The sequence below is a fragment of the Mustela putorius genome, unplaced genomic scaffold (assembly GCF_011764305.1).
Source record: "Mustela putorius furo isolate JIRA1106 unplaced genomic scaffold, ASM1176430v1.1 tig00000275_pilon_pilon_pilon, whole genome shotgun sequence".
Lineage (NCBI taxonomy): Eukaryota > Metazoa > Chordata > Mammalia > Carnivora > Mustelidae > Mustela > Mustela putorius.
Window position 1 is genome coordinate 20,316,970 of NW_025421341.1, and position 16,619 is coordinate 20,333,588.

General features: G+C 39.3%; 1 protein-coding gene across 3 annotated transcripts in view; it reads right to left on the reverse strand.

Annotated features, from left to right (window-relative positions):
• Positions 1–16,619, reverse strand: part of LOC101679986 (peroxisomal trans-2-enoyl-CoA reductase) — a 52,986-nt gene that overhangs the window by 14,951 nt on the left and 21,416 nt on the right. For all 3 annotated transcript variants that reach the window (XM_045078723.1, XM_045078721.1, XM_045078722.1), the window contains 3 exons: positions 12,617–12,698; positions 1,455–1,551; positions 354–464 (listed from right to left, as the gene is read on the reverse strand). In XM_045078723.1, coding sequence (XP_044934658.1) covers positions 354–464; positions 1,455–1,551; positions 12,617–12,698 — 290 coding nt within the window. The remainder of the gene's footprint in view (positions 1–353; positions 465–1,454; positions 1,552–12,616; positions 12,699–16,619) is intronic.

Here is a 16,619-nt window from a genome sequence, read left to right on the forward strand (position 1 = left end):
CAAGTATGGAACTTCACATAGTTCTGGAAGTGAAGTACGGAACTTCACCTGATTTGGCTTAGGGTCCCGGGTACCAACAAAGGCCATGTGATAAAATAACATAGCTGAAAAGTGCAATGAAATAAAACCAGGCTGCTCTTCATTCACACTGCATTCAGTTCTGGATAAAGAGAGCTGTGAGTGTGTAAGGCACAGAGCCAGAAAGTGTAGGGGAAATGGGCTGGTGGCAATAGGACCACTCATCTCTGTCAGCCTCTATCATCTATCAGAATGTGTAAAAAGGACAGCAAATGTCACAGTATTACAAAGTATAAAAGAAAGCAATTGGAATCAATGTTAGAAATATACATTACCTCCTCAGGAATTCCAATTCGCTTAGCTGGGATTCTCTTAAAGAACCTTGCAAATACGTTTTTTGCCAACGGACCATAGTTTTCAACAGCAGTCGGGGAATAAATGACTCCCTATGTTTAAGAATAAAAAAGAACAAAATGAAGCCCATAAAACTAAATTTTAAAATCACAAAGACATCAAGGCAGTCGTCAACGAACACCAAAACAGTGGCTTAATAGAAAAGGCAACATTTCTAATATAAATTTTTCTCAATATCATCAAGGAAGTACAGTTAACCACGATTACAAGTGGATCATATGAATTTTCATTTTGTGAACTCTTCTCCCTGAATAACCAGCAAAGCCCTGTATTTTTCCTGAAAAGATGTGTTCTCTAAAAACATAATTCCATGAATAGATCAGAGAGGCACTTAAGTGTGAAAAGGCGGGTGATAGAGGAGTCTATTCTGTTTTCCACGAGGCTTCTCTGATTTGTAACAGAAGCCTGGGCTGTGGTTATGTGAGACATGGAAAATACAATGGTTTCATGGGTTTTCATTATGGTAAAACCACAGATAAAATGTTTGAATCCAATATAAATAAATAAAATTTCAATTGTTTGGGAATTCTTTGATTTGGCTCTTACTAGTTTTCAAGTATGTTCCCGAGACATTTTCTCTTCACTTTGAATCAATCTCTAACTTGAATTAGACCTTAGTTTTTTCTCTCTCTCCTACAGAAGCATTAATGATACACCAAGAAATAACAACATAATCTGGCAAATATTTGTTCTCTAAAGCAGAGGTTCTCAATCTTCATTGTGCATTTGAATGTCCTAGGTGGCTTTTAAAAATACCAACACCTCAACTCCATAGCAGGGAATCAAGCTTACCTTTCAATATTTTTTAGACGTTTCCTAGATAATTCTAAGATACTGTCAAGACTGAGAATCACTGGCTTCCATTCACCTGCTTGACACTCTAGTCGTAAATCGAAGCTTCAGTCTCTCCAATTTTACCTATTTTTAAAACCCTGTGTTTCCTAGTATGCAGGCATATGAACAAACACATCCATCGACAATACTACGTGAATCAGAAAAGCACGTATGGAACGTTTACCTACAGGGGCAACACAGTTGATCCTTACTCCACTGCTAGCCCATTCCACAGCCAAGGACTTGGTGAGGTTGTAAACCCCTGCTCTAGCGGCTCCAGAATGCCTTTAAAAGACAAAGCATAACAAATCCAATCAGCTTCCACTGAATGTTTCTCTCGTTACCTCAAGTGACAGGTATGTCAGTGGCCCATCAGATCCCCACAGATATGTCTTGTTGAGCTGTTATTTGGAGTCCTCGTCTGAACAGTGGGAAAGAAGTGGGTCCTTTAACAGTAAAGCCAAAACATAGATATCTCATAGTCAATTGTGTGTGACCAGTCCACACAAGATTCTTCAAAACACTATGACCATAAGAGAAATATTTTAAAAGAAGATCTTTTATTATGTAGAAAAATTAACAGATAGGTTATTTTGGGAGTTACAAGTGTGGTTATCTTTGAAATCAATTTTAGATGACAAGGCATAAGAAATTCATACATTGGGCTAAAAATAGTATCAGTACACTTTCTAAACACACCCAAATTTATGTAAATTTTAATATATTTTCAGATACAAAGTTCAAAATAGTTAGGTCTGCATGGATATGGGGTCTTATGCACAAGGTACACTGTGGCTTAGAATTTCTAATTATAAGGTCCTCTGACCTTATAATATCCTCTGACCAAGTATGTCAGATCTGGGGGCCTATCCACTTCTCACTAGAGAGGACCTACAGAGATCAACCTCTTTGGAGAAAACCCATCTCTGTCCCAGTGTTGGCCACAGTAACCTTAGTGGGATTCCAGGCAGAAGACAACTACTTTGTCAGAATTACCCAAGAGATTCCATCGCCATCAGGTATGGCCACAACTTCTGTTGCTACTGCATCCAGCAGTCTGGGTCTATCTGTAGGACATGTTCCCTTGCCCTGCCTACCGCCCCCAATGCTAAGAGTGGTCCAAAAGCAACACTCAGCTGGAAGGATAATGGAAATTTCCAGGCTTCTCCACAACACCAGAAGTAAGAGGAAGTGGCAGGAATAAACATGCTTGATTGAAATGCAATCAAGCCCTGGCCCTTTTCTGTGAGGGGGACCTAGAGGTGTTTGTCCCCTTGCACTCAATGCCCTGATCACCAGGGCCACCACATGAGGTCCTGCCTCAGCATAGGAAAAGCCTCGGCAGTTATGTTGACCCCCTGAAAAAGAAGCAAGTGGCAGACGTTCAGAAGTTGGAGTAACGGCCAAAGAGAGACAGCCACTAGAACTGAGAGACAGGTGGAAAACCAGAGACAGAAGTTACTGGATTTCAGCATCTGAACCAGTTTGTTATACATGAGCAAGAGACAGATGCAGGGCAACAGAATATGCCACTCCAAAATATGACAGTAGAAGCTCAGGACATGCCACCCAAAATACACAGCTTTGATAGATTATTTTGAGCTGTAGGCACTTGAAAAATAGAGGAGCTTTCTCTGAACTCCCCTTATCTGCCTAAATATAGACTGGGTTCCACCCAAAGGAGCTCGATTACCATAAATCCCCTCCCCAAGGGGTTTATCACCCAGGGAAGACTGCCTGTGGCCACATTTGTAGAAAGACTAGAAGTTGACATCACACCCAGACACACTCTGTCACAAGCTACCATACCTCCCACCTATTTTTCCAAGGGGCCCACACATCTTTCGTAAAAATCATTTGCTCTCCTCTATGAGGCCTCCACTGTTCCTCCCCTATCGTTACTAAGATAGTGGTTCAGTCTGAGCTCTAAGCCACTCTTGGAAGCTACTCATTTCTCCCTGGGTATCTCCCGCATACACATGATTTATACCTATGAAGAAAGTTTTTTTTGTCTTGTTAATTTGTCTGTTATTGCAGGGGTCTCTACTAAGAACTCAGAAGGGTAGAGGGAAAATTCTTTTTCCTCCCCTACACAGTTTTCTCATGCTTCACAGATGCAGAGAAGGACATTCAGTAGAAACTTAACACAAACATAACAACATGTTGAGATTACATTTCCATACTCAACGATCTACCAGAGAAGGTGACAGAAAAGGGTGTGACGTCAGAAGTGAAACTGCTGATGGATGTCAAGGGCACAGCAACAGGGGAGCCTGAGGCCCAGCTCTCCATCCTTCCCGGTTAAGGAGAGAAGGATGCAGTCTTCCTCCATGGGATTCAGATCTCCTAAAAGTGATACAAGGACTGAAAGAAGTTACTCTCGATCCCCAAACAGCACATCCTAATCTGCTTCTCTCTGAGGATAAACAACAACAACAAACACCAAAACCCAGAAAAAACTTTGACAACTGTGAAGAAAAAGCAGAGAGTTCATTCAAATCCAGAGAGACTTATAGTTTATCCAGTCCTGTGCTCTGAAAGACTTGATTCCGGTGGGTGTTCCTCAGAGGTCAAGGTGGATGAGATGCCTGAATGGGCCATGGGGATTTGTGAAGATTCCCTTTCCAGGAAGAGAAAGTGGTTCCCATTGGAACAGAACAGATACTGGACAATTCAGCTTCAGAGTGATGACTATGTCACATTAAGTGCTGCCCTAGTCACTCTTCTTCTAATGGAAAACCCCAGAGGGACAGACATTTATTTGAACTATGAGTTGACTGAGATTATATGTTACCATTTCCATGACAGGTCTCACCGCTGTTCTTTCAATGACCCATTTTCTGAAGAATGAAGGCCTCGTTTCTGCATCAGATATGATTTAAAATCTCTTACAATCTGTACTGGAACAGACTGTGAGTGATAAACTGTCTTGAAGCTTGTCACAATGCCTCACTGTCTTCCTCTAATTTATAATAGGAAGCAGAAGGATGCATGACTCTCCATGAATATAGCACCAACCAATTTTTTCAATGCTTCTACAACTTAAATTCATAACACCATACAGCATACAGTCCTTTTCATCAGGCCTCTTTCAATCAGAATAATTATTTTGAGGGAGGAGTAAAGATGGTGGAGTAGGGAGCCCTATTTCAACCGGTCCCCTGAATTGAGCTGGCTATCTACCAGATCATTCTGAACACCCAAGAAATCAGCGTCAGATGTAAGAAGATATATCTGGATCTCTACAAACAGCATGTCTGCAGTGGATGGCCTCGAGGTATGAAGTGGGAAGCCGTGATTCTGCAGGCAGATACCGGAAGATAAATGGATGGGGGAGGAAACCTCCATAATCTTGTACCAGGAAGGCAAAAGCCTCCCACACTGGGGACTGGGCACAGACTCACAGACTGGAAGCCAGGGAGATAGGACTTTAGGGTAGCCTACCAGACTGGAACCTGGAACTACAGGGGTACATGTGTGAACGGGGGTACAGCTTGCGGTTTTAGAAGCACTATGGGCAGAGTGTCCGGCCCTGGGAGTGAGGACTGGAGTTCTGCTATGCAGCCTGCAATGCAGGATGCTGCAGTTTTTAGCAGCACAGACAGAAAGAGAGGCAGTGTGGCCTGGAGGGCTCAGTGAAGAGCAGACTGCAATCTCATTGTTCTGGGACAAAGGTTTGGATATGGTTACTACTTCTGTTCTGACACTCAGAAGAGACGCATAAATCGACCAGAGAACCAAAGCCCCTCTTCCCCCAAACCAGCTTTCACTGAGCCCATCTCCCTCCCCCCACAGGGGGCAGGGCAACTCTGCCCAAACAGGGTTGCCTCAGTGACAGTGTGGCAGGCCCCTCCTCCAGAAGACAGGCTGGAAGAACAAGAAACGGACAACCCTAAGTTCCCTATAAAGCAGGTGCATCTTGCTTGGGTTGTGGTCAATAAAATGTACTTTGTACGTTCCCGAAACCACCCCTCAACAGAATGATTATGAGCAGGAACCCCAACAAAGGAAAGAATCAGAGAATATGGCCTCTGCCACAGAACTAATACATATGGATATAACCAAGATGTCAGAAATAGCTTCAGAGTAACAATTACAAGGGGAAATCTAGACTTGAGAAAAATATTAACAACAATATAGAATCTCTAAGGGCAAAAATGAAATCGAATCAGGCCAAACTTTAAAATGCTATGAATGAATTGCAGTCTAAACTGGATAGTCTGACTGCTGGGGTAAACAAGAAGAATGAATTAGTGAGCTAGAGGATAAGATGATAGAAAAGAAGGAAACTGAGGCAGGATGGAAAAAACAAGTTAAAGCCTAAGGAATCAAACTGAGAGAGATTAGCGACTCAATGAAACATTCCAATATCAGAATTATTGGGATCCCTGAGGGGGTGGAAAGCAAGAGAAAGAGAGAAAGAGAGAGAGAGATCGATCTAGAAGATATATTTGAGTAAATTGCATCTGAGAAGTTCCCTAATCTGGTAAAGGAAATAAGCATTCAAGTCCAAGAGGCAGAGAGGACCCAAGATCAATGTGAACAGACCAACACCCCAGCATAGAATAGTACAATCTGTAAATCCTAGATCCAAGGAAACAATCTTAAAAGGGGCAAGAGGGAAGAGATTTCTTATTTACAGAGAGAGGAACATCAGAATAATGTCAGACCTGTCCACAGAGACCTGGCAAGCCAAAAAGGCAAGACATATTCAGGGTACTCAATGAGAAGAACACGAATGCAAGGATACTTTATCCAGCAAGGCTGTCCTTCAGAATGGATGGAGAGACAAAGAGCTTCCAAGAATGGCAGAAACTGAAAGAATATATGACCACAAAGCCAGCCCTATAAGAAAGATTAAGGGGGGTTTTATAAAAGGAGAAAAAACCCAACAGTGATATAGAACAGGATTGACAGAGGCAATCTAGAGAAAAAAGCTTCACAGGCAACATGACAATAAAATCGTATCTTTCAAAAATCACTCTTAACACGAATGGCTTATACGTTCCCAAGAAATGGCACAGGGTTGCAGACTGGGTAAAAAGACATGACCCATACCTATGCTCTCTACAAGAGACTCATTTTGAAACTAAAGATACATCCAGACTGTAGGTGAAGGGATAGAGAACCATTTTTCATACCAACAGACCTCAAGGGAAAACTGGAGCAGCAATTCTCGTATCAGAAAAATTAGATTTTAAGCTAAAGACTATAGTTAGAGATACAGAAGGACACTATGTCATTCTTAAAGCGTCGGTCCAACAAGAGGATCTAACAATTGTAAATATTTATGCCCCCAACATGGGAGCAGCCACTACATAAAAGACCTCAACACTCCACTCTCGGCAATAGATCATCTAAGCAGAAAATCAACAAAGAAAGAAGAGCTTTGAATGTCACACTGGACCAGATGGACCTCAGAGATATACCACAGGACACTTCACCTTAAAATATCAGAATACTTATTCTTCTCAAACACACATGGAACTTTTTCCAGAATTAAGCATATACTGGGACACAAATCAGGTACCAACCAATACCAAAGATTGAGATTATTCCCTGCACATTCTCAGACCATAAAGCTTTGCAACTGGAACTCAAACACAAGAAAAAGTTTGGAAGAAATTTGAACACTTGGAAGCTAAAGATCATCCTGCTTAAGAATGTTTACATCAACCAGGAAATCAAAGAAGAACATAAACAATTCGTGGAAACCAATGAGAATGAAAACACATCGGTACAAAACCTATGGGATACTGCAAAGGTGATCCTAAGGGGGGAATACATAGCCATCCAAGCGTCACTCAAAAAAAATAAAGAAGTCCCATATACACAAATTAACTTTACACCTTCAGGAACTGGAAAAACAACAACAAATAAAGCCTAAGCCATGCACGAGAAGAGAAGTAATTAAGATTAGAGCAAACATCAATGAATCAGAAACCAGAAATATAGTAGAGCAGATCAACGAAATGAGAAGCTGGTTCCTGGAAAGAATTAATAAGACTGATAAACCACTGGCCAGACTTATCCAAAAGAAAAGAGAAAGGATCCAAATTAATAAAACCATGAATGAAAGGGGAGAGATCACAACTAACACCAAAGAAACAGAAACAATTATTAGAAATTATTATCAATGACTATATGCCAATAAATTAAGGAACCTGGAGGAAATGGATGTCTTCCTGGAAACCTATGAAATACCAAGACTGTAATAGGGAGAAATTGACACCTGAATAGACCCAATAACCAGTAATGATATTGAAGCAGTGATCAAAAACCTCCTAAAAAACAAGAGTCCAGGGCCTGATGGAGTCCCTGGAGGATTCTACCACACATTCAAAGAAGAAATAATACCTATTCTCCTGAAGCTCTTTCACAAAATACAAACAGAAGGAAAACTTCCAAACTCATTCTGTCAGGCCAGCATTACCTTGATCCCAAAACCAGGCGAAGACCCTATTAAAAGGAGAATTACAGAACAATATTCCTGATGAATATAGATGCCAAAATTCTCAACAAGATCCTACCCATTAGGATCCAACAGTGCATTAAAAGGATTATCCATCATAACCAGGTGGGATGTATCCCTGGGATGCAAGGTGGTTCAACGTTTGCAAATCAGTGTGATAGAACACATTAATAAGAGAAAAGATAAGAACGATATAGTCCTCTCAATTGATGTAGAAAAAGTATTTGACAAAGTACAGCAAATCCTTTCCTGAATAAGACTCTTCAGAGTGTAGAGACAGAAGGAAGATTCCTCAATTTCATAAAAACCATCTATGAAAAGCCCACAGCGAAAATCATTCTTGGTGGAGAAAAGCTGAGAGCCTTCCCCCTTAGATCAGGAACGTGACGAGGATGCCCACTCTCGCCAGTATTGTTAAACATAGTACCAGAAGTCCAAGCAACAGCAATTAGAAAACAAAAGGAATGAAAGGTATTCAAATCGACAAAGAAGAAATCAAATTCCCTCTCTTTGCAGATGACATGATACTTTATGTGGAAAACCCAAAGACTCCACTCTCAAATTACTAGAACTCACACAGCAATTCAGTAATGTGGCAGGATACAAAATCAATGCACAGAAATCTGTTTCATTTCTATACACCAACAATGAGACAGAAGAGAGAGAATTAGGGAATTAATTCCATTTACAATAGCACCAAAAACCATAAGATACCTTGGAATAAACCTAACCAAAGAGGGGAAGGATCTATACTTGAGGAACTACAGAACACTCATGAAAGGAACTGAAGACAAAAAGATGGAAAAACATTCCATACTCATGGACTGGAAGAGTAAACATTGGTAAAATGTCTCTGCTGCCCATAGCAATCTATCCTTTCAACGCCATCCTGGTCGAAACACCAATGGCATTTTTCCAAGTCCTGGAACAAACAATCCTAAAATTTGTATGGAACCAGAAAAGACCCTGAACCACCAAGGAAATGTTGCAAAAGAAAAAAAAAAAGTGCTGGGGGCATCATGTTGCCTGACTTCAAGCTATATTACAAAGCTGTGATCACCCAAACAGCATGTTATGGGCACAAAAACAGACACATAGATCAATGGAACAGAATAGAGAGCCCAGATATGGACCCACAACTCTATGGTCTAATAATCTTCAACAAAGAAGGAGAAAATATCCAATGGAAAAAAGACAGTCTCTTCAATAAATGGTGTTGGGAAAATTGGACAGCTACATACAGAAGAATGAAATTTGACCATTCTCTTACACCATACAAAAAGATAAACTCTAAATGGATGAAAGACCTCAATGGGAGGCAGAAATCTCCCAAAATCCTAGAAGGGAAAACAAGCAGTCACCTCTTCGACATCAGCCACAGCTACTTCTTTCAAGACAGGTCTCCAAAGGCAAGGGAAACAAAAGCGAAAATGAAAAATGAACTTTGGGACTTCATCGAGATCAAAAGTCTCTGCACAGCAAAGGAAATAGTCAACAAAACAAAGAGGCAACCCATGGAATGGGAGAAGATAACACTACAGATAAAGGGCTGGTATCCGAGATCTATAAAGAACTTCTCAAACTCAAAACTCAAAAAACAAATAAGTCAAAAAATGGGCAGAAAACATGAGCGGACACTTCTCTAAAGACAAATGAATGGTTAACAGACACATGAAAAAATGCTCAACATCATTAGCCGTTGGAAATTCAAATCAAAACCACATTGAAATATACCTTATACCAGTTAAAATGGCAAAAATTGATAAGGCAAGAAATAACAGATGTTGGAGAGGATGTGGAGAAAGGGAACGCAAGTTGGTGCAGCCACTTTGGAAACAGTGTGGGGAAAAAAAAAAACAGAGTGGAGGTTCCTCAAAAAGTTAATAATAGAGCCATGCTATGACCCAGCATCTGTACTACTGGGTATTGATCCCCAAAGATACAGATGTGGTGAAAAGAAGGGCCACATGCACCCCTATGTTCATAGCAGCAATGGTCACAATAGCCAAACTGTAGAAGGAACCAAGATGACCTTCAACAGATGAATGGATAAAGAAGATTATTCATACATAAATACAATGGAATATTACTCAGCCATCAGAAAAGATGAATACTTACCATTGGCATTGACATGGATGTAACTGGAGGAGATTATGCTAAGTAAAATAAGTCAAACAGAGGAAGACAATTACCATATGGTTTCACTTATTTGTGGAGCATAAGGAACAGCATGGAGGACATTAGGAGAAGGAAGGAAAAAATGAAGGGGGGGATATCAGAGGGGAAGGCAAACCATGAGAGACTATGGACTCTGGGAAACAAACTGAGGGTTTTAGAGGGTAGTGGAGCTGGGGGATGGGTTAGCACAGTGATGGGCATTAAGGAGGGCATGTATTATAATGAGCACTGGGTATTATACAAAAACAGTAATGTTATACGAAAACATGGAACACTATATCAAAAACTAATGATGTACTGTATGGTGATTAAGACAACATAATTTTTTAAAAAGGAATAATTATTTTGAGATTCATCCATGTTGTTGCGTGAGTTAATAGTTCATTACCTCTTGTTTCCAATTAGTAGTCTGTTATACAGATATATCACAGTGTGTTTAGTCATTCACCCACTGATGGGCATGTGAGTTACAAACTGTCCATGGAAGACATGAGTTGCTTTTTGACCTACCTTTTGCCCTCACAATTATTTATTAGTTAAAATAAAGGGGCATCTGGGTGGCTCAGCGGGTTAAAGTCTCTGCCTTCGGCTCAGGTCATGGTCTCAGGGTCCTGGGATCAACCCACATCAGGCTCTCTGCTCAGCGGGGAGCCTGCTTCCTCTTCTCTCTCTGACTGCCTCTCTGACTACTTGTGATCTCTGTCTAACAAATAAATAAAATCTTTAAAAAATAAATTTTTTTTTAAATTTAAAAAAGATCAGCATTTCAGACTAAATTCCCCTGCAAAGATGTAATAGAAAATAGACTAGCCTTAGACAGGATTAAGAAAAATGTGCCAAGACAGCAATATGACTCAAACATATACACAAGATTTCCAGATAGCCTTTTTTTTTTTTAAGATTTGATTTATTTCTTTGACAGAAAGAGGTAACAAGTAGGCAGAAAGGCAGGCGGTGGGGTGGGGGAGCAGGCTTCCAGCTGAGCAGAGCCCGACACGGGGCTGGATCCTAGGACCCTGAGACCATGACCCAAGCCGAAGACAGAGGCTTAATCCACTGAGCCACCTGGGCGCCCCACCAGATAGGCTTTCAACAACTCAAAAGATCTTCACAGAGAATACCATTTCTTGACCATGAGAGCTGTCCAGAAGTTGACAACACACATTTTGGGTCAGGCTCTGGGGAATATACACTCTCATACTTTGTTGGCTGGAAATACCTAAAAGTATGCATTTACCCATCACCTTCACCCAGCAATCCAACTTCCAGGATGTACCCTGAAGATATAACTCCACAACTATGAAACAAGTATGTACAGTGTTACTCACTGCAGAATTATTTGTAATGCAAAATGTAGAAACAATACAAATTTCTACTAAGTTTGAGATAGTACGCGCATTTGGATAAAGGAATTTGAAAAGAAATCTGTAAGTCCCTCATAGTGGTCTACCAAAAAATTTAATAATAATAATAATAAATACAGAGAGAAAGAAGGAATGGCTGTTGCAGAAAAGTCATTTTACAGAAGAATATCAGCTAATAAATACAGAAGCAATTATGAAATCAGAAAAATCAACATCTTCCGAATCCTAATGTCTTAAGTGATTCAGGTAAGAATCAACAATGGTTACAAAAATCACAATGGCAAACAGGATATTCATGCAGTGCCAAAATATCACCCTGCACATTACAGTTTACATATTACTAATAAAGGAAGTCAGGTCATGGTCTTACTTGGTTAACAGGCTATCTCTGGAATGAGAAGGTACAGAGCACTCAACTTTGTACCTTATGCAGTTTTATACATAGGTAAAAACTAGCATGCTTTGTTCTTATAACACTAGGATAGGTCTATTTCATAAAAAGAAATACTCTATGCTGGAAAATCTTTAAAAATTTTTAATTAAAAAAAAGAAGGAATCAGAACTTATCAAAGATACAAAAGAAATAAAAATGAAATAGATACAAAAGAAATACAAAATGGATTTTTTTAACTACTAAAAGTGTGGTTTTCAAATAGCTTCCTGGCAAACTGTTTTCTCTTCTTTCTATGTGGACACACTTTTAGATTATTAAGACTCTACTGAGCCAGGAGGCTAAGTTAGTTCACTGATTGACTTTTTTTTTTAATCTATTTCCAACATCAAAATTAACCAAAATCAGAGTAAGAGTCAAACATGTCCAACTCCATTACAGAGTAACAATTTAGCAGTTCTGTCTAAAATTGAACATATTCACAGTATTCAATTCTAAATTAATCTAAATTTGTTTCATTTCCACATGTTAACAACAACCAAAAAAATCTCTTCAGACACTGATGACCAGTTTAGTGACATCTGGATTAGGGTTACTGGATAAAATAGAGGACAACCAGTTAAATTTGAATTTCAGATAAACAAGAAAATATTTTATCATAAATATGCCCCAAGCAATATTTGGGATAGACATAATATAAAACTTAATGGGGCCTCCTGTTTCTATTTTCTTGGTAAATCTGGCAAGTCTAATATGCGTAGGAACGTTTTGCAAGTACATTTTTGAAGATCAAATAAAGGGCAATGTTAAGTATTGAGATTGAAACTCATTACAGCATTCAGGATTGTGACTTATGAAATCTTCTCCACCCCACTCCCCCCATTCAGAGGACAAAACCCCAAGACATAGGAAAAAAATATGTATATATATATTAAGTATGCTTACACAAATCCTGGAAATCCGTTTCTAGTAAGGACAATAATATTGACAATAGATCCTCCGTGCTCTTTCATCCAGGACTTGTAAACTGCAGGAAACAGCCAATGACAAGCATATGAAATAGCGTCCTGACTCTCTTCTCACTCACCGTCCCACCATCTTGCTTGCTATTTAAAAATTTTTAATTTCAGGGTACCTGGGTGGTTCAGTGGGTTAAGCCTCTGCCTTTGGCTCAGCCCTGCATCAGGCTCTCTGCTCAGCAGGGAACCTACTACCCCCTCTCTCTCTGCCTGCCTCTCTGCCTACTTGTGATCTCTCTCCCTGCCAAATAAATAAATAAAATCTTAAAATTTTTTAAAATTTACAATTCCTTTTTTAAAAAGCCTGACTGAATATAACTTATATATCAAGAAACTCATCCACTTTATGCGTACAATTTAATGATTTTGATAAACATAGAGCCATGCACCACTATCACAATCCAGTTTTAGAACATTCCATCACCCCCAAAAACATTGCTTTGTGCCCATCTGCAGCCAAGCCATCCCCACGCAAACCCTCATCTACTTTCCATTTATATAAATTCGTCTTTTCTGGATATTTCAGATAAATGAAATCACACCATATGCGGTCTTTTGTGTCTGGCTTCTTTTACTTAGAATAGTATCTGTAAGGTTCATCCACAGGGTAACGTGTATCAATAGTTAATTTTTATTGCCAAATCGTATTCCAGTGAATAGACAGGCCATATTTCATTTGTCTGCTCACCAGAGGATGAACATTTGAATTGTTTCCACTGGCAGGTGATGAAGAATACAAACTGTTGGGTGGACATAGGTTTTTATTTCTCTTGGGTAGATGCTTGGGAATGGAACAGCTGGGTCATATGGTAACTGTATGTTTAACTTTTTCAGGAACTGCCAAACTGTTTTCTGGTGTCACCACTATTTTACATTTCTACCAGATATGCATGAGGGTTCCAGTTTCTCCAGGCTATTATTGACTAATTTTTTTTTATTATAACCATTCTAGTGGGTATGAAGTGACATTTCACTGAGGTTTTGATCTGATGTCCCGAATGACTAACGGTGCTGACAATCTTCTGATGTACTTATCAGCCATTCAGTTATTTTCTTTGGTAAAATATCTATTCAAATATTTTGCTCATTTTTTAGTTGGTTTGTTTTCTTAATACTGAATGATAAGAGCTCTTTCTCTGTTCTGGATACAAGTCCTTTGCAGATGTGTGATTTCCCCCAGTCTAGCTTATCTTTTCATTTTCTTAATGTTGTCTTTTGAAATGCAAACATATTTAAGTTTGATTAAGTCAGGTTTATCAATTTTTTTACTTTATACATGGTATTCTAGATGGTGTATCTCAGGACTCTGCCTAAGTTAAGGTCATAAAGATTTTGTGCTTTATTAGTTCCACAAGTTACACAATGTTACCAGCTACATTTAGGTCTACCGTCCATTTTGTACTTTTGGTTAACTTTTACTTATGGTATGAGGGAAGGGTCTTCTTGCATGTGGATATCCAACTGTCTAGGACCATCTGCTGAAAAGACGATCATTTCCCCACAGAATTGCCTTGGCCCCCTTGGCAAAAATCGTAAATATAAGGGATTGATCACAACTATAAGGGTTTATTTCTAGACTTTCAAATTTGTCCAAAATATCTATTCTTTTCTCCTTATGCCAGTACCACATTATCTTGAAATCAAGAAGTATAAATCCTCCAACTTTCCAGGTTTGCAAAACTGAGTGCTTTGCACTTCCACATGTATTTTAGGATCTGCTTGTCATTTTCTGCAAAAGTACTAGGGACTGCATTGAACCTATATACCAGTTTGGGAAGAACTACAACATTAACCGTATCAAGTCTTCCAATTCATAAATACTGAATGTTTTTCCATTTATTCTGATCATTCATTTCTCTCAGCAATGTTTTGTCGTTTGTAGATACAAGTCTTATCTTGCTTTTGTTAATTCTTTAAGTATTTTCTTTTCAATTTTGGTGTTTTTTTATAGGGGGAGAGAGTGGGAGTGGGGTTGGGGGTAGTAAGGTGGAGGGAGAAGAAGAGAGACTCTTAAGCGGTTCTACAACCAGCGCAGAACCCTACACAGGACTCGATCTTGTGAGAGCTCATGACCTGAGCTGAAATCAAGACTCAGACCCTCAACTGACGAAGCCACCAGGTGTCCCTCATTCTTTCAGTATTTTATCCTTTTTTGAAGACCCATTTGATATTTAGCCATCACCTCTATTCATACAAATCAAGACAACGTCAGATGTGTACCCTCAAGACTCACTTCAATAGAAATCTAATTTTTAGAATGTAAAGGCCAGAGAACAAAAAAAGACCCATTCCTATTAAGAGCTAAGACAAAAATAAGAATGGTTTCCCATCATTACTTAAAGCTTTCCAGTTGAGTTCTTCCCAATTCATACTAGATGACAGAAAAAGGAGGTAAAGCCCCCAGAAAAGAAGACATAAAATATAGTATTTTGGGACTCTAAGATAATTCTTTAATATTATTTTGAAATTGTTGAAACTGGGATATATTTTACAGTTGGTGGCTTGTTAGGATAGAAATAATGCTGTTTCTACTTTCTTAGTAGTGTATAAAATGATGGTGCATTTCACCAAAGATACATTGAGTGTATCTTTCACTCAATGAAATACATTATTTATTTTTAGACAACATGATTGTGTAACTAAAACACCTGAAAGGCTAATTTCAAAAACTTAGATAAACTACAAATTGCTAGGTAAAGCTACAAGATGAACTTGAAAAAGTCGTTCTTCCATAAACCACCAATAATTCAACTGAAAATAACTGGGGAAAGGAGCCCATTCAAAAAGCAGGCGTCGGAGTGCCACGGTGGCTCAGTCAGTTAAGCATCTGCTTTCAGCTCAGGTCACAATCCCAGGATCCTGGGATCAAGCCCTGCATCAGGTGCCCTGCTCATAGGGGAGTCTGCTTCTCCCTCCCCTTCTGTCTCTCCCTCTGCTCATGCTCTTTCTGTCGCTCTCAAATAAATAAATAAAATATTTTTAAAGATCTTAAAAAAGAAAAATCCTTAGGAGTCATCCAAAATATCGAGGTATAACCTTAGTAAAAAATATGAAAGGGGCTCCTGGGTGGCCTAGTCAGTTAAGCGTCTGACTTTTGATTTGGATTCAGGGTCATGAGTTCAAGCCCTGTGTTGGGCTCCATGCCCAGCATGGAGCTTACTTTAAAAAGATTTACATGACGAAAACCACAGACCTTTGCCAAAAAATATAAAATAAGAATCCATTAATAGAAAGATGCGCCATGGTGCAGAGATAATATTTCAACACATTGTCAAATTATTGACAGGTTGAACACCATTCCAAGCAAATTCCCCACCAGGAGTTTAGAGGAAAAAAACCTGAATATAAAACTCATCTGAAAGAATAAAAGGGGGGCACCTGGGTGGCTCGGTTGGTTAAGCGTCTCCCTTCAACTAAGTTATGATCCCAGAGTCCTAGGAATAAGCTCCGCATCAGGTTCCTTGATCAGTGGGGAGCCTGCTCCTCCCTCTGCGTGTGCTCCACCTGCTTGTGCTCTCTTGCTCTCTGTCAAAAAATAAAATCTTGGGCGCCTGGGTGGCTCAGTGGGTTGAGCCGCTGCTTTCGGCTCAGGTCATGATCTCAGGGTCCCGGGATCGGGTCCCGCATCGGGCCCCGCATCGGGCCCCGCATCGGGCTCTCTGCTCAGCAGGGAGCCTGCTTCCCTCTCTCTCTCTCTGCCTGCCTCTCTGTCTACTGTGATCTCTCTCTGTCAAATAAATAAATAAAATCTTTAAATAAATAAATAAATAAAATCTTTTAAAAAAAGATAATAAATACAAATAAAATAAAAATGAAAGATAATAAATATAATAAAATAAATATAAATATATTTTATATATTTATATAAATATATAAAAATAAAAAATAAAGATAAAATAAAGATAAAAGACAATAGAATCTTTAAAAAA